At 43.1% G+C, this 24,476-nt stretch overlaps 1 protein-coding gene across 5 annotated transcripts in view; it reads left to right on the forward strand.

Annotated features, from left to right (window-relative positions):
• DOCK4 (dedicator of cytokinesis 4) overlaps positions 1–24,476 on the forward strand; it is a 939,215-nt gene that overhangs the window by 380,353 nt on the left and 534,386 nt on the right. For all 5 annotated transcript variants that reach the window (XM_029615608.1, XM_029615609.1, XM_029615610.1 and 2 more), the window contains exons 11-12: positions 5,877–6,009; positions 18,850–18,938. In XM_029615608.1, coding sequence (XP_029471468.1) covers positions 5,877–6,009; positions 18,850–18,938 — 222 coding nt within the window. The remainder of the gene's footprint in view (positions 1–5,876; positions 6,010–18,849; positions 18,939–24,476) is intronic.

The raw sequence follows: 24,476 nt of genomic DNA on the forward strand, positions 1-24,476 counted from the left end.
AGCCACAAACAGGCTTGGTTTTCATAATAATCATAATCACTGCATGAGATAAATTTGCATGCACTGCCTCCATTGTATGCAGATATCTCTCAGGCACATTGGGGTAGATTTTAAGAGAAGTGCGTGCGGGGTACATTTGTGCGCGCTACCCGGTGCACACAAATGTACACGCGCGCATGTTATAAAATCTGGAGTCGGCGCGTGCAAGGGGGTGCACACTTGTGCACCTTGCGCGCGCCAAGCCCTAGGGGAGCCCGATAGCTTTCCCCGTTCCCTCCAAGGCCGCTCTGAAATACGCACTTCCCGGGGCTTGCGCGATCCGCCGAGCCAATGCAAAATAGGCTCGGCATGCGCAGGGGCAGGTTTTCGTGGTTACACAAGCAACCCTTTGAAATCGGAGCGGCCTCGGAGGGAACTTTTCTTCCGCTCCCCTGCACCTTCCCCGCCCTCTCCTATCTAACCCACCCCCCAGCCCTACCTAAATCCCCCCCACCTTGTTAAACTTTTTACGCCTGCCTCTGTCAGGTGTATCTTGCGCACGCCAGCCAGCTGCCGGCGTTCCATCCCCTGGCACAGCCGCTGTACCTGAGGCCTCTGTTCCGCCCCCGGATCAGCGCCACGCCCATGACCCCACCCTCCTTCCGCCCCTCTTTCAAAGCTCCGGGACATATGCACGTCCCGGGGCTTGTGCGATCCGCCGAGCCGATGCAAAATAGGCTCGGCGTGTGCAGGGGCAGGTTTTTGGGGTTACACGAGTAACCCTGTGAAAATCTACCCCATTCTTTGTGGATGTCCTGAAAACCAGACCTGAATGTGGCTCTTGAGGACCAGAGTTGGTCCTCAAGAGTTATGGTGTAAAGCAGCGGTTCTCAAATCAGACCTTGGGGCCTCGCCAGCTTGACAGGTTTTCAGGATATCCTTAGAATTATTTGCATAAATTGAAGGCAGTGTGTGCAAATTTATCTTATGCATATTCATTAGAGATTTTAAAAACCCGGCTGGTTTGGGGGCGGGGCCTCAAGGATTGGTTTGATCACACCTACCTGTAAAGTTCACACATTATCAGCATGGCTACTGTACATATATCTTGAAACTTAAATGTACAATTGCAGTTTCCAACCAGAACCTCCGTACCTTCCCACCAGCTCCTGAAATGCCTCTTTTTTTAATGTGGATAAAAGTACATGCAAACTGTCAGGAAACTGAAAATCCATGTATGCAGATTCAGCCAGTTTACCCACATAACTCTGTTACGTGCATTGAGCCAGCTAAGCCTTTTTGAAAATGTTCTCCAAAAGATTGTGGGTTTGTACTACAAATTTCTTGAATAAAGGATGTCCTGAGTCAGGAGAAGCAAAATAAAAGATGTTGGCAACTTGTGTCAGCAACATTATTTTCATATTTATGTTTATAGGTATAATGCTTGTGGCCTCTTTGTATATTTTGTAGCACTGCTTACATTCAGGAGCTCTAATTCCCTTTCCCAGAAAGAACTACTGAAGCTGAACTACTATAGCATTCCCTATTCTTAGGCTCCTAGTGGATTTAAAAATTTTTGAAACGTGTGGTGGTAAAGATAGGATGAAATAAAGTAATGGCACTCTGATATATTACAAAGTTCCAAGAGTCAAATATCAGAATGCATACCATATGACAAAACGCTACACAAAGAGCATTCAACAGCACATCTCAATAAATGTATATTGTAGCGACAATGCTTAAAGTTGGCTTCAAAGGACCTTCATAACATCCAAACACTCCAAGTTGTTACTTGTTTATGCACGTCTTTATTGGGTAATATTGTTCCTGGATCAATGTCCTTTTTAAAAAAAAATTTTTTTTAAACTTTTTGCAAATAAAAATGAATCGCTGCCCTTTTTGGCGTATCAAGGAGCACCAGCAATCCAAATCACTCATCATACGACACAACGTTACATTTTGAGGGGAGCTCAGTGTCAGGGGTGAATTTTCAGCAATGTCAGCATTTCTCTAAACAAAGAAGAATTCAAAGTAGGTTAAATTGGCAACATGCGAGGGTCACCATGAAACGTTCCTTAAATGTACGCCTGCAGGTTATTACATCCAGAGTAACATGCCTGATGAAAATTCAAATGCTGCGCCGCGCAGCAGCGTCCCGGTGTGTTAAATGCAGCTCGTGAACTGTAAGTGCGTCTGTTAACTTAACATGCCTGACAGTTGTCAAAATGTCAACAATTAAAAAAACCCCAGTTAAACATGAGCAATAATGGATCTTCTACATGAACTCGATATTTTCTAATGGAATGAATGCCGACATAGAGTGGTGTCAGTTATTTTAATTGTTGACACTTTGCTTGACAGCTGTCAGGCACATTATATTAATTGACACACTTGCCATTCATGAACTGCATTTAAGACACCGGGAGCCACTGCACGGCATTTGAATTTTCATCGGGCATGTTACTCTGGATGTAATAATCTGCAGGCATAATTTAAGTAACGTTTCGTTTATTTGACCCTCGTGTGTTGCCTATTTAACCTACTTTGAATTCTTCTTTGTTTAGAGACACGCTGACATTGCTGAAAATTCACCCCTGACACAGAGCTCCACTCAAAACATAATGTGTCAGATGATACATGATTTGGATTGTTGCTGCCCCAGTGATTCATTTTTATTTACAAAAAGTTAAAAAAAAAAAAAAGTACATTGATCCAGGACCAATGATTACATATAACCCAATAAAAACGTACATAAACAAGTAAAAAACTTGGAGCATTTGGGTGTTATGAAGGTCCTTTGCAACCAACTTTAAGCATTGTCACTACAGTATACATTTATTGAGATGTGCTATTGAATTCCTTTTGTGCACTGTTTTGTCACTCTGATATATTAAACAGTTTTGGAAATGACCAAGAGAAGCATTCTGTCAGTTGTTGAACTCCATGCATTGAATTGTGATTTTGAGAAAGTACTAGCAGGGGGACAATAAAAGAAGCAAAATAAAATTCAGCTTTTAAATATAGACCTCAAGCAAAGAAAACTGAATTAATACTGTTATAACTGAATTTACATAAATAAGTTCCAATTTCATGTACTTTCATTTAATGCAATATTGTTTAATTACATGAAATCACCCTCTGTTTGTTATACAGTCTTTTAAAAGTGTGCATGGAAAACATGAATTAGTCTGTATTAATTAAATAATTACTGCTGAATCATTTAATCTCTTGCCCTACGATTCCTCTGAAACCTTGGATGTCGTCAAATTAGCGACAGTCTTACAATTACACTCGTATAATGCAATTGCTACATACTATATCTCAAATGATAATATACAGACTACATGAACCAATCCACTGTTCCAGGTGTAATGATGTGGGTAGCGCATGATGCAGAAGTAGTCAAGCATCGTGCTCCTGGGTTAGGCACTACTGGTCACACTATGCTTAAATGAGTATCTAAGTGAATGGAACCTGGTAAAATCTGTACATAGCACAAAGTGAAATGTGAAATATGTGCAAAAACAACTAAACAAAATCAACCAAAAATGATTTAAATAACATAATGCATTGATTAAAACTATACTAATTTACATGTGGCACAAGCATACAAAAGTGAAAATAAAAGTTGGGCAGGTTATTCATAGAATAGTGGATTCTGATATCTTTTAGAATATTTACCTTTTCAAACATAGTACCTGGTTCACTAAATGTTTTTCCCATAGACACAACTTGGGGGAAAAGCCTTAATGAATTTGGCCCATAATATATAGCTAAAATGTAAATATCTCTCCAAAACCACCACCTCAATCCACTTTCATTCACTAGTCTAAACTATCCTTAATATGCAGAACCAGCATGTCCATTAGGCAAAACTAGGTGGTCACCTATGGCAGAGACGAGTAGAGGGCGCCATGCTGAAGAGCAGCCATGTGGTTCCGTGAGCGCTCTACTTGCGGCATGCTGCTCGTGTCCCTGAGAAGCACACCAAAGCAGGTAGGAGACAAGGGCAATGCAACCAGGGGTGGCATGGCGCGTCCGGAGCAGGCGCAAGGCAGTAGGTTTGCCTAGGGTGTCTACTACCCTTGCACCAGCCCTGTTAATATGCCAGGTATTTCAGTTGCAACATAAAAATTGTCCATACTATAATATAAAATATTATTTTTGGTTTTATAAGCATATACAGTATATGGACTATATAAGGTAATACAGCAATAATTCAGTTTTATATGTCACTGCCCATGACCATAGCCACTTATCTTAATGTCATGATGCCCCACCTTTATTTCCATTTTTGTATGCTTGTGCCACTTAAGTAAATTAATTTTGTTTTGACAAATGCACGGTGTTATTTTTTATAGCATTAAACATATTGTTCTGCAATTTTTAATGCAAAATTACTATTTGTTGATTTTAATAGATTAAAAATAATAAAAACTGAATATGGTATATGCAAACATTTGTACATCCTTCCAGGTGATTGAATACAATTTAAAAAAAAAAAATGTTAAGATCAAAAACATGAATTAACTTGTTAGGCTGTCAGTTAGCCAGGAGAAGACAATTCTTTGATTGATTGAATAAATAATCTAACCCTTCTCTGAGGTTAAGATTGTTGTTCTGTCTGCTTTCAACAACCGTGGTCTTCTCTAAGCACCTATCTGAGCATTTGAAAATAAAGATACTGTAATTCACTCTTACAAAACAGGAGAAGACTATAAAGAAAATCTTTAAAATGTGGAATTTTCTTCACCTAATTGAAGGCCTAACAAGACAATCAATATTTGGGCCTTCATTTTTTTTTATTTTAATGTAGCAATGAATTATCTGGAAGGTGTCAAAACTTTTACACATGCCTTATTCACAGTGGGGCGGATTTTAAAAGCCCTGCGCGCGTAAATCCTTCTGGATTTACGCGCGCAGGGCCCTCGCACGCCGGCGCGCCTATTTTGCATAGGCCGCCGGCACGCACAGAGCCCCGGGACGCGGGTAAGTCCCGGGGCTTTGTCAAAGGGGAGGGGGCGTGTCGGGGGCGTTCCCGAAATGACGCGGCGTTTTGGGGGCGTGCCGCGGTGTTTCGGGGGCGTGGTGCCGGCCCGGGGGCGTGGTCGAGGCCTCCGGACAGCCTCCGGGTCGGGTGACGGCGCGCCAGCAGCCCGCTGGCGCGCGCAGATTTACATCTGCTTTTAGCAGGCATAAATCTGCCAACAAAGGTAAGGGGGGGTTTAGATAGGGCCCGGGGGGTGGGTTAGGTAGGTGGGGGGAGGGCGAAGGAAAGTTCCCTCTGAGGCCGCTCCGAAATCGGAGCGCTCTCGGAGGGAACAGGCAGCGCGCGCTGGGCTCGGCGCGCGCAGGTTGCACAAATGTGCACCCCCTTGCGTGCGCCGACCCCAGATTTTATAAGATACGCGCGGCTACATGCGTATCTTATAAAATCCAGCGTACTTTTGTTTGCGCCTGGTGCGCGAACAAAAATACGCGATCGTGCAATTTTTTAAAATCTACCTGTTTTATTATTTTCAGTCTGTTAAAATCAACAAATTGTAATTTTGCATTCAAAATTGTAGAAAAATGTTTAACTTTGTATCAAATAGAGGTTGTGTCAGCTCCTGTTCACTTAGAGGTTTGTTAAAACATGCAATTTGACCAGGGGTATGTAAACTCTTACACACAACTGTAATTCATAGTTGAATTTTCTATAAGTTTGAGCAAAAGTCTGCTTGTGCCCTAGTAGCATTCTGTTACTCTTTCTCTTGTAGCTCTTCTCTACATTGTCTGTCTTTCTTTATTGGGTTTGTTTGTTTTTTTATTACTAGTTTCAGTTCCGCTCTCCTCTTTCTTGTTCATGGTTTCCATCATTCGAGTGAAATATTTCAGTTCTGTGGTTTATTTGACAGGTCGAATGGGAGCTGGGGAAAAGAAGAATGCATCCAATGTGCAGTATCGGCGACCTTTCGGCTGTGCAGTCATCAGCATTGCTGATCTCCTCACTGGAGAATCTAAGGATGACCTGATCTTGAAAGTGTACATGTAAGAGTTTGTGTGGTTGCTGCTATTATTTCCTTTGTTATACTTTTATCCTGAGTGCTATGAGATTGAACTGGCAGGGAATACATATGATAGGATCAGTTACATTTTAGTAAGCTTGATTTTTTTGGGGTACGCCCAGGGTCATTTTACCAACCCAGCTTTCATGTTGCGCAGCTTATGTTTGAATGTAGCCATACTGCCGTCATTAACTTCACGGTTCTTGTAAAGAACGACCTGTGGTTAATATTCATTTTGCAAACTGGGGTTTAAGTTCTCATTTATAAAAATGTCATCTGAAGCAGCATAGTGCTCCCTAACTCTGCTGGAAGACTGGAAGGCAGGGGGAGGGGAAGAGTTTCCTCTGTTGAGTTACTTGCACTCTGTTCTCAGAAGATCTCTCATCCAAGCACTGGCCTACTAGCTTCCAGAGCCTCATGGGATCCAGAGCCAAAGCTGACACAAGTACAGAAGTTTAAATTCATTAAATATGTTAAACCCATTTTATATTGGGGTTTTTTCATGTGCCATTTGGTATTAAAAAGAACAAGGGTGACTGCCCTCACCACAGAATAACTGAAAACAAAAAACAAAATATGTAGGGCAGAGAGAATCTCAAATGTCCATCATTTTCAAGATTCAAAAGAAATTTTATTTGTAATAGTCCGGATGTATCAACGGATATTTCCAAATTCATGAAGGGTTATTCCCATTTGGTATTAGGACACCCCTTTTGTTAAGATTAGAAAAGCAAGCCAATAGCATTTTACCTCCAGGAAAGCACCTTATGTTCATACTAAACTGAGCAGATGAGACTTTGCATTTTCTTAACAATTGTTAGTGCTTTAAATTTGAGCCCTAATCAGTTTCTTACTTCCCCTAATAAACTGAATCCATAAAGCTATAGAAAAACCAAGTTCAAAAGAGAAGAAAAGGGGATACGGAGCATTGCTACCTTGGGAATCTTTCCCACATTGGATTCTGGGCTTTATGTTCCTCTAAACCTAGGGGTGTGCAAACCAGTCCTCAGGGGGACCTACCGGCCACTTGGGTTTTCAGAACACTCCTAAGGAATATGCATGAGAAATAGTTGCATGCATAGGAGATAGTACATGCAAATAAATCTCATGCATACTCATTAGAGATATCCTGAAAACCTGACAGGGTGGTGGGCTCCAAAGGACTGGTTTGAGCACCCCTGCTCTAAACAGTCCAGATAATATATTTCTTATAGTGCAATGCCTGGCTGCACAAGTCATAGACATGTATACACTGGAATATTTAGGCCTACTAGTAGACAAAAATGTTATATCGTCTTAGATATATTTTACTTTTTTAACATTGACATACATTTTCATGCATGTTTTTTTCTTTTTGTAATTTCCTATATATATATATATATAGGGCTTGTGTCAGTCAGTTAGACACACTATCATGTCTCTCTGTGGGAAGTGCACCGTGTAAAAACAATGTGCTCTGATTGTCACACACACGTATAGAGACACCCATGAATACACATAGGCACAGCCGCACACATACTCACAGACTATTATTGCCCAGACAACCTGAGCAACACTGGGTACTGTTCACTAATATGCTTAGTCTATAAAGCCCTGTCTTTCCCACTCCCACACACAGGGACATATAGGCATAGGCCACACACAGATGTGCACATGTTTGCATAAAAACACAGATGTGCACATTGATGCACACAGGCATGCACACACATACATGCACACACAGGCCCCCCCCCCCCTTGAACAAGTGCAGACAGTTATAAATGGACACGCACAGTCAGGCACAGAGACATGGCTCCCCCAAACACACAAGTAATTCAATGAAAGGCAAACCACACTTAAATTCAAATCAGCAGCACAGGGGAGTGTAGAAGAAGTAGAAGTCCATATAATTTCATAATGTTCATCAATTTTATTCAATATAAACTCCTGGATCTTTAAGAATAGTCCTACATTTTGAATTTAAAAAATCCCCCGACACGGACACCATGTTTCGCAAAAAAGGCTGCATTGGGAGGGTCAAAGCAGCTGCAGCTCACACACTATGAAAAACAAAATATAACAATGTTACAATATAAGGACATAAAGATGGCGCCGGCCATCCATTACTCCTACCATGTGACAGGGGCCAGTCAATGGCACGGATACCATGTCACATGGTAAGTGCAAAGGGCCATCGGCGCCGTTTTTATTAGTGGCAGCCGATGGCCCGAGAGCTGGAGATCGCTCCCGGGACCCCACTGGACCACCAGGTACTTTTAAAAAGTTTTGGGGGGGTCGGGAGGGTGGGGGAAGCTTAAGGGATCTGTTTTAAAGGGTATGGGCACAGTCGATAAAAAAAAAAACAAAACGATCGGACTGCACGAAAAAAATTTCACGATGTGAATCAGAACCGGAATCGGAACAGATTCTGGTTCCGATTCACATCTCTAATAAATACAAGGGAGTAGCAGCTAGTAATAACGATAGCATACCTTTCACTGAAGCATAGATTTGATAGCAGTTCAGGCAAATGCAAAACCCACCATTGGATTGTAAAGACATGAAGGCTGGTGCCAAAACCAAATAATCAAATTATAGGGAAAGACATAATACAGAGAACGACCATTAGGGATAGAGAGAGTGATGTCATGATTAAAAGCAGTGACATACTAAAGCAACAAAACTATTGAGGAAGAAATAAGTGCAACAATATTATCATATCATATACCATAAAAAATGTAATCCCATCTCATATTTACACAGGTATATCTATACAAAATGTACCTATTCGATATCTGAATTCAGGCTAATAGGAGACAATGTCTGAAAAGTGAAAATCCACTTTTGTTATCTGCAAAGTAGTTGTTGGGTTTGTGACATATTGTGGACTCTTGGTCGAAGTGGCGATGACTCCTCCCATGGGGAGGGGGCCCGTGGGGAACTACAACGATTGGCCAGACCCTAGTAAGCAGACACTGAGGAAAGAAAGCTTTATTATACTGCTGTTGAAGAGTTGAATCTTGCCCAAGGAACGGACAGTACTGTAGTCCAGTGATAACACAGTAAGCTCAGACAGTCTCTGTAGTTGATGGTCTCACCCAGATGTAGCAAAGGTGCGGCAGTGTTCCGCAGCGCGGGATATGCCGAGCACCTGAAGGGTGGAATGAAGAGAGCTGGAGTGTAGTGATACTCACAGAGTAGCAGTGCTGATAACTTCCTTCGGTATTTGAATGAAGAGAGAGACCCGAGGTCCACGATGCAGGATACCCAGAGTAGAGTAGGCCCTCGAGAGTGAGTACCTAGGAGCGTTGAGGGTTCATGAAAGAAAGCAGACAGGACCCCTGAGGAGCAAGTGTCCTTAAGGTTAGGCAGATTAACCCCGGAGGGTGAGTAGCAACAAGAGGCCCTCGAGGAGCGGATACCCAGAGCTACTGTAGGAGCGAGATACCCCGGAGGGTAATGTGGAATCCAAGCGAGCAGCTTAGAAGCAGTCAGAGAAGCAAAACCGAAGTCCTTGCTAACTCGTTCAATTGGAGTGGAGCAGAGGTTTAAATACCCGGAGGTACTGATGTCATGCGGTGGGGCCGCCCCCGAGGTTCCCACCATGACGTATTCAAAAAAGTAGGCAGCATGCGTGCGCGTGCCCTAGGAGGCCTCAGGAAGAATCATGGTGGACAGGGACAACCAAGCTGGCTCAGAGACGCCGAGGATTTCAGCAAAGAGCAGCGGAGGCAGCCATTCTTCCAATGGAGGAGGAAAAGGGTAAAAGAGAGGTGAAGCAGAGTGGTCGCAGCCGTCTGTGACTGACGTATGCAACTGTAATCATTCAGAAAAATTTCCAGCCCTGAAGGGGGGGGGGGGGGGGGGGGAGAACATTGATGATAAAAAATCTTAAATCCGAGATGGAATGTGAAGCTGATAACCAATGTGCCTCCAAAGGTGCTTCGTGTCCAAATGCATGACCATTGTTCAATCATGCATGTCTTGACTGAATGTATGGTCTTACCAACATATAATTTCTGATGGGGCAGTTGACAACATAAATTACACCCACAGAAAGACATGTTGTGGTGAATGGAAGGGTATATTCTGTATTAGTGGTCGGGTGTCAGAAAGATTTTAATGATAGCGAGTGCACACAGACCGAACAGTGACCACATGGGTAATTACCCAGAGGTGAATGTTACAACTGTCGCTGCCTGATGTCTCTGCTCCTCCCTCCTTACCTCTCTGGCGACTCCTCCCGTGGTTGACGGACATTTGGCTGCCACGGCGTCTGCCTGCCGTCCTCTCCGGCGTCCCCGGTCCAGCTTGGGCGCTGCCTCCGGCCATGCTGTCCAGCTGCCTTAGGGCACGCGTGCCGTGCGGCCCTGCTTCAAATACTTTCTTTGGCGCGAACCTCAGGGGTGTCCCCCTGTGTTGACGTCATGCATCCTGGATACAAAAAGCTTACACTACTGCTAGCTAATTGAGTTAGCAACAGGTATTCATACTGGTGAACTCCTTACAGATGGGATTCACTCTCCGTACCTAGCTACTCTGCCTCTCCATTATTGGACTTTCTCTATTTGGGGTACCCGCTCCTTGGGAGCCTCTCTCTTCTCTTTCAGGTCACTGTCTGGAACCGGTACTCACTCCTCGAGGGCCCATGTTCCCGGACTTGCTGCCTGGACTTCACTTCTGCCTGGAAGGTACCGCTGCCTACACCATCAGTGAGTTACTATCTACTTCTCTCAGAGCTGTTCCCTGGAACCAGGTACTCGCTCCTCGAGGGCCTTCCAAAGAGAGAAGACTTCGGAAGAGGCATGGTCTATGCATGTACTGTGGACAGACTGGTCACGATGTCCCAACATGCCCGATTCGTCCGGGAAATGGATGGGTCTAAGTCCTGCAGGAGGATTGTTCTTACGCCTTACTACGCCCTCTCTTCTGCTCTCTCTCCCAGTCTCCTTGATCTGTGGACCATCTAAGGTTCAAACTCTTGCCCTGTAGATTCAGGGGCAGGAGGCAACTTTATTCTTCAACGCCTAGTGGAACATCTGAGGATTCCCCTCATCACCTTGAAGGTTCCACTACTCCTATCCTCCATCCATGGAGAGCCCTTACCAGGTGACATGACTTGCCAAACTGTACCGGTAACTCTCCGCACTGGAGCTCTCCATATTGAGTCAATTCCCTTCTTTGTGTTAGAGAAGGCCATGCACCCTATCGTCCTGGGGTTACCCTGGTTGCAGTCGCACCAACCCCAATTTGATTGGGCATCCTTGGAACTCTCCCGCTGGGGCCCAGGTTGTCATGGGAAGTGCCTTAAGGAGATTGCTTCTGTCATCTGCATGCCTACTACTCCAGCGATGCCAGGACTGCCACCCCAATACGCATCTTTTAGTGATGTGTTTTCCAAAGAAGTTGCTAACATCCTTCCTCCACATAGGTCCTATGATTGTGCCATAAGACTGAAACCCAATACTGAACCTCCTAAAGGACGTGTCTATCCACTCTCAGCGATTGAGAACAAGGCGATGTCCAAATACATCGAGGAGAATTTACAGAAGGGGTTTATTAGACCATCAAAGTCTCCAACTGGCGCAGGCTTCTTCTTTGTGGGGAAGAATGACGGTACCCTACGTCCTTGTATCGATTACCGAGGTCTGAACGAGATCACGATTAAAGACCACTACCCCCCTGCCTTTAATTTCAGAGCTGTTTGACCGGCTTCAGGGGGCCAAAATATTCTCAAAACTTGACCTGAAGGGGGCCTACAACTTAGTTTGCATTCGTAGTGGCGACGAATGGAAAACAACCTTCAACACTCGAGATGGCCATTTTGAGTACTTAGTTATGCCCTTCGGCCTGTGCAATGCACCCGCTATATTTCAGAACATGATGAACAACATCTTGCGGGACCTGCTGTACAAGAGTGTCGTGGTATACCTGGATGATATCCTGATATTTTCCCAGGATTTGCTCACTCATCTAGAGGATGTCAAGCAAGTACTATGCCGACTCCATGAACAGCGGCTCTACGCCAAACTCTCCAAGTGCGAATTTCATAAAGACTCAGTGCCTTTTCTTGGCTAAATCGTATCTAAAGATGGCTTCCAGATGGATCCTCAAAAGCTCGAGAGTTTCAAAGATTGGTCACAACCTACCAGCCTGAAGGCCCTGAGACGATTCCTGGGGTTTACCAACTATTATAGAAGCATTATAAAGAACTACTCTTCTTTAACTGTACCCTTGACTGCAATGACCCGCAAGGGTGCCAACGCTTCAAAATGGTCTGTGGAGGCCATTTCCGCGTTTGAGAAACTAAAGACTGCCTTTTCCATGGAAACATGCTTGCAGCATCCTGACCCCAACAAGCCCTTTATCGTAGAAGTTGACACTTCAGATGTCAGCGTGGGGGCTGTATTGAGCCAGACTGGAGACTCTAAAGCCTTACATCCCTGCTCTTTCTTTTCACAACGTTTCTCCCCGGCAGAGAAGAACTATGGGATCGGCGATAAAGAGCTCTTGGCAATAAAGCTTGCATATGAGGAATGGCAGCCTTGGCTCGAAGGTGCTCAACATCAAATAACCGTATTCACGGACCACAAAAATCTAGAGAATCTCCGCCATGCACAACGTCTTAACCACAGGCAAGCTAGATGGTCCTTATTTTTCAATCGTTTTGACATTGTGCTTAAATATCGCCTCGGAGACAGAAATACCAGAGCTGATGCCTTGTCACGCTCTTTTCTCTCGGAGGATTGTGCCTGAAGAACCTTAGCACATAATTGACCCGAAGAAAGTCATCTTGGCGACTACACATTCTGTGCCCGCTGGTAAGACCATTGTGCCTAAACACCTCAGGAAGAAAGTGCTCTTTTGGGCGCACGATTCCAAGCTGGCTGGCCATCCTGGTCAACGCCATACCCTGCTCAAGATCCAGAAGTTTTATTGGTGGCCTACTATCAAGAAAGATACCCTATCCTACGTGGCATCCTGTACCATTTGTGCGAAATACAAACCTGCTTCTGGCCAACAGTGGGGATTGCTGCAACCACTGCCAGTTCCAGAACAGCCCTGGTCACACATCGCTACTGATTTTGTAGTCTATTTACTCCCTTCTGGAGGAATGAATACCATCTGGGTAACAGTCGATCGCTTCAGCAAGATGGCCCATTTCGTGGCACTGCCTGGCTTATCTTCAGCCTTGGAGCCTGCGAAGCTCTTCATATTGCACATTTTTCACATTCACGGCCTACCAAGACACATTGTCTCAGACCGAGGATCTCAATTCACTGCAAGATTCCGGAGGGCCTTGTACAAGTTATTCGACATCTCTCTAGACTACACTTCAGACTATCATCCGCAATCAAATGGCCAAACAGAACGGATGAATAGAACCTTAAAGCAGTTAATTCGAGCCTACGTGAGTTGCCGTCAGAATAACTGGGCCGAACTGTTACCTTGGGATGAATTCGCCATCAACTCTCATCCAGCAACATCAACTGGATCAACACCTTTTGAAGTGGTATATGGATGCTCTCCAACACCGCCACTTCCACTGAAGCTCCCAGTGACATCCCCAGCAGCTCAGTCTACTGCTGATGAAATCCATAACCTGTGGACTCAGACGAAAGTCATGCTAGTTAAAGCGATTGACCGCGCTAAGAAGTTCTAAGACGCTCACCATTCTCAAGCGCCTGTCTTCAAACCCGGTGACAAAGTCTGGTTATCTACCAATCATCTCAGACTGAAGTTGCCCTCCACTTGGTTCACTCCTCGCTACTTTGGACCATTTCCAATCCTCCGATGTCTTGGCAACATCACCTACAGTCTGAAGTTACCACCCGGACTAAACATCCATAATGCTTTTCACGTTTCACTCTTGAAACCTCTCATACTCAGTGAATTCTCTTCCAAGACTCAGGAACCACCTGCCATCAACGCAGAAAACCTAGAATTCAAGGTTGACGAGATTCTTGATGTTCGAAGATGAGGCAAAACACTTGAATACCTCCTTTCTTGGGAGGGTTTCGACCCCGAAGAAAACTCTTGGGAGCCCCAGGCCAACATCCTTGATAAAGAGATGCTCCGTCAATTTCATCTCTTGCATCCTTCAAAACCTAAACCTGGTACCTGCAGAGGAGACCGCCCTTTGAAGGGGGGTACTGTTATGATTGTCGCTGCTGGACGTCTACACTCCACCCTCCTTACCTCTCTGGCGACTCTTCCCGCAGTTGACGGACGTTTGGCTGCCCACGGCGTCTGCCTGCCATCCTCTCCGGCATCCCCGGTCCAGCTTGGGTGCTGCCTCCCACCATGCTGTCCAGCTGCCTTAGGGCGCGCGTGTCCCTGCTTCAAATACTTTCTTTGGCATGAATCTCTGGGGCATCCCCCTGTGTTGACTTTAAATTTTCATTTGTTGTATTAATCCAATTACAAAATAAAGACAAACCATCCATTGAACCTTGCCATATTAAAAATGTCGTCAATGTATCTACACCACACAACGATGTATTGCCATCATTCAGATGTATAGACATGGTCCTCTTCAAATTGTGCCATGTAAATATTTGCTGTCGTGGGAGCTAATGGAGACCCCGTGGGTATTCCATGGATTTGGAGATATAACTCTGTCAGAAGCAGAGTTTCGATTTGCGTTTGAAGGCTTTTGCAGAGATTCATCACTCGCATGAAAAGCTGAAGTTTATATTTACAGTGTGGCGCAGAGCCTTGCCGCTCGCATGAAAAGACAGAGATTCAATTTCAAAGGGCTGTAAAGTTATTTCTGAATAACATCGTTTTGAAGTATTATATGCCTGACTACGAATAATCGGGCTATCTTTCATCATACAGATAAGGCGGGACATTACCTTATTTTCTTACAGCCAGTTATAAGCTCATCAAGCATTTTTAAATACAAGTTTTTATCATAAGAAAAACTCTTCACACGTTTTTTCACGTCTCATGCACACATAAAAAAATATACCAGTGGATGGAGGAGGGACGTTAATGATTATAAATATTCAAAAACACCTGGTTGGTGTTTTATAACATTAATATGAACCGTTCCTGCCATCCGTAAAAAAATTTCTTTTGATTTCTGGTTAGAGTTTTGACTTATTTGTGAATAGAATAAAAATGCTAGCACATCCTGTTAGGAGGCATATAGCTTTTTTTCTATGGTTAAAAGGTTTTTAAACTAATCTCTATTAAGAGGTGATACATTCTTATTTTTGGTGTCATTATAGTAAAATCCCTCTAGCATCATATAGTGCAATTTTTTTCTGGTTTCATCAATATATCTTAGCCATATTGGGATAAATTGAAAAAACAAGGAAGGATACACAAATTTTTCTTCAAAATCATTGACAAACAAACAAGCTAAATCTGGGGCAATCATAGCCCCCATAGCGGTTCCCTTTACCTGTTGGTAAAATTGTGTGTCAAAAAGAAAAATATTGTTAGTGCTACCTGAGTCAAGTCCATTAGAAAGCTTGTGGGAACCCGTGGCTCACCAGGACAGCTTGCTGAGATCTGTTGTATCGCAGATAAAGCACTCTCCTGGGGGATGTTGGAATACAGAGATACAATATCTAGCATTTCTATTAAAAAAAGGCATTTCTGGGACCAATAATCTCTGAAGAATAATAATTAAATGTCCAGAGTCTCAAACATAAGAAAAGCTCAGGGGATCAAAAGGTTGTAAAAAATAGTCCATAAACCTGGACAATGGCTCCAGAAGGGTGCCTAGCCCCTATACAAGAGGTCAACTGGGAGAGTTTAGCAAAGTCTTGTGGATCTTGGGAAGCACATAAAAAGTCAGACTGACAGGAAACTCTACTATATGAAATTGTGCCTCAAGTATGATAGTGTATTTATTGCCTAAGCCTCGCTGGACCAGGTCCTTAATTGTATTCTGTCATGTAGGAGAAGGATCATAGGGTAGTAATAAATAAAATTCAGGATCCTGCAGTTTGTGCATAACCTCGGTACAATAATCCTGTCAATTGAGCTCTACAATCCCCCCACCCTTATCACCCAGTTTAATCACAATTGGGCCGATTACAGTACAGTGTTAACCCGCCATTGGATGCGTGTTTTCCCTTACCCCTTATTCAGTAAGGGGCCGAAAACGCGCGTCCAACCCGCCGAACCTAATAGCGCCCTCAACATGCAAGTTGATGGCCCTATTAGGTATTCCCGCGCGATTCAGAAAACAAAATGTGCAGCCAAGCCGCACATTTTGTTTTCAGAAATTAGCGTCTACCCAAAGGTAGGCGCTAATTTCTTCGGGCACCCTCCGACTTAATATCATGGCGATATTAAGTCGGAGGTCCCGAAGGGTGTAAAAAAAAAAAAAAAAATTTGAAGTCAGCCTGCGGCTGTCGGGTCGAAAACCGGACACTCAATTTTGCCGGCGTCCGGTTTCAGAGTCTGTGGCTGTCAGCGGGCTCGAGAACTGACGCCGACAAAATTGAGCGTAGACTGTCAAACCCGCTGACAGCCACTGCTCTGGGCCAAAAGGAGGCGCTAGGGACGCGCTAGTGTCTCTAGCGCCTCCTTTTGCCTGTTTCTACCGCCGGACCTCATTTAAATACTGAATCGCGCGCACAGGCGAGTCGTCTGTGCACGCGCCGTGACTCCCGCGGACTTTACTGAATCAGCCCGAATGTCAGAGTCTGTTGCTAGTGTTTTGGAAACATTGTGAAATTGGTGGTAAGGTCGAGATTCCATAAGGCTAACCTCATGTCATACTAACTGCTCAAAAGATGAGTGATTGTCTTGTACACACTGAGCTATGTACTATAAATATACCAGCTTCTTTACCTCTGAGTCATTAGCCATGCAGTCACTTGGGCCAATGCAGTACAGTGCGCTCCGATGGAGCGCACTGTTAGCCAGCATTTTGATGCGCTTTTTGGCTCTCTAGCTTTACCCCTTATTCAGTAAGGGGTAATAATGCGTCCAAAATGCGCGTCCAACCCCCCTGAATCTAATAGCGCCCACAACATGCAAATGCATGTTGATGGCCCTATTAGGTATTCCCGAATGATTCAGTGAGCAAAATGTGCTGCCAAGCCGCACATTTTGCTTTCAGAAATTAGTGCCTACCCAAAGGTAGGCGCTAGTTTCTGCCGGCACCGGGAAAGTGCACAGAAAAGTGCACAGAAAAGCAGGGGGCTTTTAAAAGGGTTACGCGCATAAGTTATGCGCGTAACCCTTTTAAAAGCCCCCTGCGCGTGCCGAGCCTATTTTGCATAGGCTTGGCGGCGTGCGCAAGCCCCGGGATGCACGTACGTCCCGGGATTTGCAAGGGGTGTGTGTCGGGGGTGTGCCGGGTGGGCGGCGCAAATTGCGGGACGGGAGGTGTGTCGGGGGCGTGACGCCGGCCCGGGGGCGTGGTCGAGGCCTCTGGACCAGCCCCCGGGTCGGGTGATGGTGCGCCAGCAGCCCGCTGGCATGCGCAGAGTTACGCCTGCTTCAGGCAGGCGTAACTCTGCTGACAACGGTAGGGGGGGTTTAGATAGGGCCGGGGGGGGTGGGTTAGGTAGGGGAAGGTGCGGGGGGGGTGGAGGAAACGGGCAGCGCGTGTAGGGCTCAGCGCGCGCAAGGTGCACAAATGTGCACCCCCTTGTGCGCGCCGACCCCGGATTTTATAAGATACGCGCGTATCTTATAAAATCCGGCGTACTTTTGTTCGCGCGTGCATACGTTTATAAAATCTACTCCAAAATGTATGACTGTTCTTAAAGATCCAGGAGTTAGATATTGAATAAAATTGAGCATTATGAAATTGTAAGGACTTCTGCTACTTCTACACTCCCCTGTGCTCCCCCAAACACATGTACACATGTGCAGGCCTCCACACAGAGGCAGAAGCATCCACACATACAGGCACATGAAGATCTATACAGGCTCCCCTGAACACACACACACACGCACAGACAGAAGTGCACACATATACTCAGACTGGTTTAGACCAGTCTACCCGAGCAACACTGGGACCTTTTTGCTAGTTTATATATATAAAATCATCATGTGGTTCCTTTGTTAATTTAGACTCTTTTCAGTAAAATAAAAAATAGTAATAAGGTCTTTCTGATGCCAGATATAAAATTGTAAGTGAGAATGGCAGATCAGTTGTGACCTAGCTGAGATGACAGGTTTGACTTCATGGGTTACAACAGATCTTGATTCAGCAAACTTTATCTGACTTGAGACGTGGATGGAGAAAATCTAGTACAACGTGAATATACAGGACATCTCTTAACTCAGATGAAAATTCAGTTATTATTATCTACCTCATCAATATCCTAAAAAATTATTTAAATATACTGTAAGTGCAAAAATGAATGAAGTTGCAACAGAAAAGATTTGGTTCTTTTTATACTGAACCCATCTTCTGCTGCCCAGTATAAGGAAAGATGGCCCTTTGGGCTTGTCCATTCCAATGCATAACTGTGGACATCCATCATAGCAATAAATGCTCAAGCCTGATGCTCATAGCATAATCAGTCTGTGATACTTTCATGCCATGATCTCTTATAGCAATGTCCCCATGCCATGTTCTCTGGCAGTGTGACCCATGCCACAGTTGATGTCAATACTGTTTCCTTTCCTTTGACTATGGCTATACCCCCTTATCCTTTGGTAGTTGCCAGAGGTGCCATCCCACATGACAATCATGGTCCTCAACTTTTTGTTGAACTGAATCTCTTATTCTGCCTTTATTTTTTGTTTCCCATGTCTTATATAAAATCATCAGTGTGACAAATAAGTAATTTTCTTGGTAGATTACTTTTTTGTAGCATGTGACACATGTCCTCACTGTGACTCAGAGTATTTCTGTCTCTAGGTGCAACACAGAAAGTGAATGGTATCAAATTCATGAAAATATTATTAAAAAGTTGAATGCTCGATACAACTTGACAGGCTCTAATACTGGTAAGTAGATTTTTAATGCTAGTTCTGGTTAACCTGGTTTTCATATTTCACATAGTTGAGGAATCATCTTTTAGGTACTTTCTATTTGGATTGGTTGGAAATTGAGAATATTGGTGATGTAGTTTATGAAGTTTTTGAAAGAAGAAGCATTGCAACATTAAAGCATATTTCCTAACCCTATCTAGAGAGACTCTTAACCATCCAGGTTTTCAGGATACCTAGAATGAATATGTATGAGAGAGATTTGCATACATTCCAGACTTAGTGCATGAAAATCTCCCATATGCATATTCATTGTGGAAATCCTGAAAACCCAATTGGATAGGTGTGCACTAAATTATTGTCTGGATGACATTTACAGAGATGACATTATACAGGTCACACCCAAAAAAAGATTTACGAGGAATATTTTTTTTATCATAGATGATTCATTTCCCCCCAGTATCAGAATAGTTTGATACTCTTTTTGTCAATGTAGCCGTCTTAAAGTTTTAGTGCCAGAGGTAAGTGAACTGGGTAAGACAGGGCTAAGTGTATAAACAATATTTTGTCATGAAGCAGTTAGCTATGATTTTAAGAATGTGAAAATTGTTTTGCTTCTAGGTTGTTATAAATTGACTTCTTGCTAATGCCTGTGAATGTTACTGCTGTGTCATTTCTGGACTTAGTGATGCCTTAATATCAAGTTTATTTGCTTGATATACTGCCTTTCTAACATAAATCAAAGTGGTTGTGAGTAACCGAGCCCTTTAAATTTTTTTTATTTATGGTAATTTAAAAACCAAATAGGATTTTATATTACATAGAGGTCTTACAGGGTCATTTACCATTTTGCGTTAGGGGCGTTAGGCCCTAATGTGTGCATTAAATAATGTAACGTGCCCTAATATGCAGCTAGGTAGAAAGTGCTTCAAGCTAGGTAGAGAGCACATTGTACTAATCAGGTCCTCTTTTACCTTTCATCGCTCCAAATAACAGAAAATCTTCTCTGATATCAACTTTGCTGTTCGTACCTCTGACTGTGTATGTAAAACTGCCCCCCCCCCAAGCCTACCCCAGCCCAAGTTAAAAGTGCCCCCTCTTCCAATGGTATAAATAGTAGTTACATATTGGTCTCTACAGAGGCACTCACGCTCTCTCTCTCGTGCTATAAAAACCTTTTAGGTCGTAACGTGCCTGTGGTAGATTAATCAACATGCGATGTGAAAATTGCTGCTGGTTACAATATTTATTGCAGCTTGCAGAAATTACCTATGTGATGCGGGAGCAAGGAACCCTTGCCCTTTTTTTTTAATCGCAGGTGCTATTTTCACTTTATAGCATTTTCATAAATCTAGGGGTTAGAGATGCAGTAACTGCTTCATTGAATTGTACAATAAGGGCCAGATTTTAAAACTTATGCGCGGGCTTAGATTTTTGCGCGCAACCTGGCGCACACAAATCTACGCCCAATTTTATAACATGCGCGTGCAGCTCCGAGCATGTTATAAAATCCGGGGTCGGCGCGCATGAAGGGGGTGCGTGCACCGAGCCCAAGGGGAGCCCCGATGACTTTCCCCATTCCCTCCAAGGCCGCTCCGAAATCGGAGCGGCCTTGGAGGGAACTTTTTTTTGGATCCCCCCCACCTTATTTGATGGAGTAACGCCTGCTGGCCGGCTACCATACCAGAAGACTTGGAACCGACCCCGCCTCCATACCGCCACCACACCCCGCCCCCACCCCAGGCTGCTGCCAAGCCTCTAGACTGCCTCCGTTCCGCCACCATGCCCCCCAGTCCCGCCCCCGGCCCGCCCATTTTTGAAAGCCCCGGGACATACGCGCGCCGCGGAGCCTATGCAAAATAGGCTTGGTGCGCGCAGGGGCAGATTTTCTCGGGTTACATGTATAGGCTTTGAAAATCTGCCCCTATATGTGGTAGAAGTCTGTGAGCTATCAGCCCAGAAAATTGAAGTGCCTTGGCAAGGTGGTTTGTATATATTCAAACATTATAGCTTTAAAATGTCATCTTTGTTTTTTAAAAAATATCCTAAAATCCCCTTCAGTAGTATTGGAATTTGTCTACTACAAATGGACATCTGTGAAGAATTGTGGCTCAAGTTTGGTTCTCCACCCAGACCCAAAGGTTCATTTCCTCCCTCAGGTTGCAGTCTCCTCCACTCCACTCTCCCCAGTTCCTTTCCTGCTTCATACTTCCCGCCAGGGTTTATCTCTCTCCCATTATTCCTTTTCCTCCTCCATCCACATTCCCACCCCACCCCCACCCCCACCTGGTTTCCTCCCCTGTCTCTTTCCCCTCTCCTGCAGGATCCCATCTTGCCATTGCCCCTGCCCCACTTCCTCCTCCTCCTTCCTACCCAGTTTCTTCTCCTAGCCCTTCCTGTTTTCTTCCCCAAATTATTTTCTTCTCCTGTCTCCTCATCTTTCATTCTTCTGTCCTCCTGGGTCTATGAGCACTGGTGGCAGCAGCATAACAAGGTAAGCCCCCAGCCCTCATGGTCACACTATGCCTTCCCTAATACATTTCCTGTCTGAACAAAGGGAGATGCATCAGTGCAGTGAAGCAGAGGTAGTGGAAAGCATGGAGGGTAACGGGAGGAGAGAGATTTGGGGGAGGGTCTTTGTACTTTGTCACTGGCATGTCAACTGTTTTGACAAAAGCAGCTTTACAAAGCACAGCACAGGTCTTTTTTTTTTCTAATTATTTTTACTTTATTTTATCTTTACAAATGTACATGCTGCTATGTCCATATTAGATCAAAACAGTTTACAAGTTAAAACATATATATAACTTAAAAACATACATGGTATATACTACAAGACAATGAATGCATAAACAATACACAATTGATAATTAAACCAAGGATATCACCCTAACAAACTTCTTAGGCATTAAGTTCCATAGTTTGCCGCCAAAATATTTTAAATATTAAATGTACTAGTTTTGCAAAAAATAAAATAAAATAAAATTCAGCAAATCTGCAACATGTATTCTTTTTGAAGTTGTATGAGCCATTTGTGTATGGCAATAGGAAGTGCCAGGAAATCATGCTGGCACAGGAACATTACGTTTCCTAGTTTAAAATATAGAAAAATGAATTTCATCTTTTTCACTGAAATAAATCTGTCATTAATATATAAAATAGTACCAGTTTACATAAAATAAGATTACTAAAAACTTTTCAGATAGGTAAAATGTCACAGTTTGCTAAAGATCTACTGGTAAGATATTGCCCAAACTATATTAAACTTACAATTAGTGCACACATCATTACCAGCTGATTGGGAAAAGGGGTTTTTTTGGGGTTTTTTTTTTTTTTTTTACTAATCTGCCAAACCAGTACCAAAGCATTGATTGTATGTTTCAGTGTAGTCTGTATATACATATGAGACTAGACATTATCAGTTAAATTTTTAATGATGCAATTTCTAAAACCATTGTTTAGGATTTAGTATACAAAATGGAATTTTTCATCAAATGAGCTGCTGGGCCTTAGCAGACTAGATTGGCTATACTCCTTTTCTGAGGCGAGATTAAAAGTTAACATATAATCTTGCAGTCTGGGCGCCATACTCTATTTCATTGCTAAGAAGGGTCTCAATTATAAAAGTGAATGTTTTCCCTAGAGTGCTGTTCCTATTAGATATTTTGTCAATTAATGTCTCAGTGTCCTTTTTTTTTTCTTCACAGGGCTGAGTTCAGCTCTGTGAAAGTTCATCTGGTTAGGCAGAAGACCGAAAGCTGCACTAAGTGTTCCATCCTCTGCTAAAAAGAGAGGTGGCTTAGGTCTCCCCTACCTTCCCCTCTATGAAAAGGCAATGCACTTGCAGAATATCATCACTTGATACAAAAGCCCTCTGGAAAGTATTGGGTTAGTTTAGGGAGACGATGGACCCAGTATCATGCCTTTCATTTATTTTCCTGGATATCTTTATGAGGGCTATTAACTAAGCTGAAGAGCACCTTTTCATAGATGCAGTAATGCAAACTTGGAACAGTACATTGTATAGAGCCGTTTTATCTATCCCCTTCATGCTGACCCTATTGTAGGATAAAAGTCACCTCCTGGTGCACTTTAAAAGGGATAATTTCTCTTTTTGGAATGGATTTGTGATTAAAACCCTGGGACAACTATGTGAAGAGGGGAAAGTCTGTTGCTTGTACAGATTAATGTAATTGTATAATGTTTTTTTTTCATATCTGCAGTTGAAAGGGCTAATCAGCAAAGCTCCTGTTAAGAATATGGGAGGCAGGATCCCAACAGCTTTGAGAATGTGGTCTCAAGCCCCTATCTCAGTAAGGTTCTAGTTTCTATGATTTACCAGTTACTTGAGAAATTGAAAGATACCCCTGAGAAGAGTTAAACTCCTATAGGCTAAAGATATTTTCCAAGGTACTCGATAAAAACCTGGTCCAAAATTTTCCCCAGAAATCATAAATAACTCTTGTGTTACTACCTAGGAAAATGGATGTTTTTTGCTATACCATTGGTATTATACACTTGGAAGACTTATCAAGATGGGTTTCCTCCATCATATCATATACTGGCATAACTGTGAGGGGAGAGGTTCCTTTATTTCACATCTGGTAGACATGTCCTACCATACAGATATATTAGTTCAAAATTATCTCTTGTATTCTACTAAATATCAGGGAATAGGTTGCCCTTGATCAAGTTAGATCCTATTACAGCAGTCCTTGGAGTACCTATGGAGAGTGTGTTTCTTGCTATAAGAAACAAAGTCAAATTATTTATTCATGCGTTAGTGGCAGCCAAGCGAAATATAGTATGTCACTAAAGACATCCCATGGCTCTCTCCATGATCTCTTGGTTGTTTATGTTGTGGAGTTTTCTCTTTGAGAGAGTTGGGCTATAGACAGAAACAAAAAGCGGCTGGGAAAGGAAAATCGACAAGGAGTCTTAAAGATAAGGTAAGAGAGAAAAATAGAGAGGGAAAAAACTAAACAAGACAGTCAAGGAGAAAATCTGGAATGAATTTGTTTTCCAGCTTGCTAAGCATAGAAAATAGCCTAATTCCTATGGTTTTGCAATCAGGATTTTTACAAACTGGAAAATAACTCAGGCATACTAGATATATTGTTAATGTGCAAAAATATTATTGCTAATCCTTCTAAATGCTACTAAATAGTAAATCATTTTCATTTATTTATTTATTTATTTATTTAGAATTTTTATATACCGGCAATCATGAAAACATATCTTGCTGGTTTACATAAAACAGGAGTGCATTATATACATAAAAACTAGAACTGTGGTGATCAAAGGTACAGTTACATTTAACAAGGGTAGCCTAACTTGGAGAAGGAAGAAGATAGGAGAGAATAGAAATGGTTAAATAATATACAATTTAAGTATAGTATATAAAATAAATGTTATATACAAGAGGCATGGTGTTTTAGGAGTCATTGGATTGTGTCATTGGGTTGTGTCCGGAAAAGCTTGCTTGAATCATCACCGCTTGCTTGAATCATCACCGCTCTTGCATCTTTTCCACTTCTTAAACATTTTATTCACTTC

This window comes from Rhinatrema bivittatum, chromosome 9, assembly GCF_901001135.1.
Source record: "Rhinatrema bivittatum chromosome 9, aRhiBiv1.1, whole genome shotgun sequence".
Lineage (NCBI taxonomy): Eukaryota > Metazoa > Chordata > Amphibia > Gymnophiona > Rhinatrematidae > Rhinatrema > Rhinatrema bivittatum.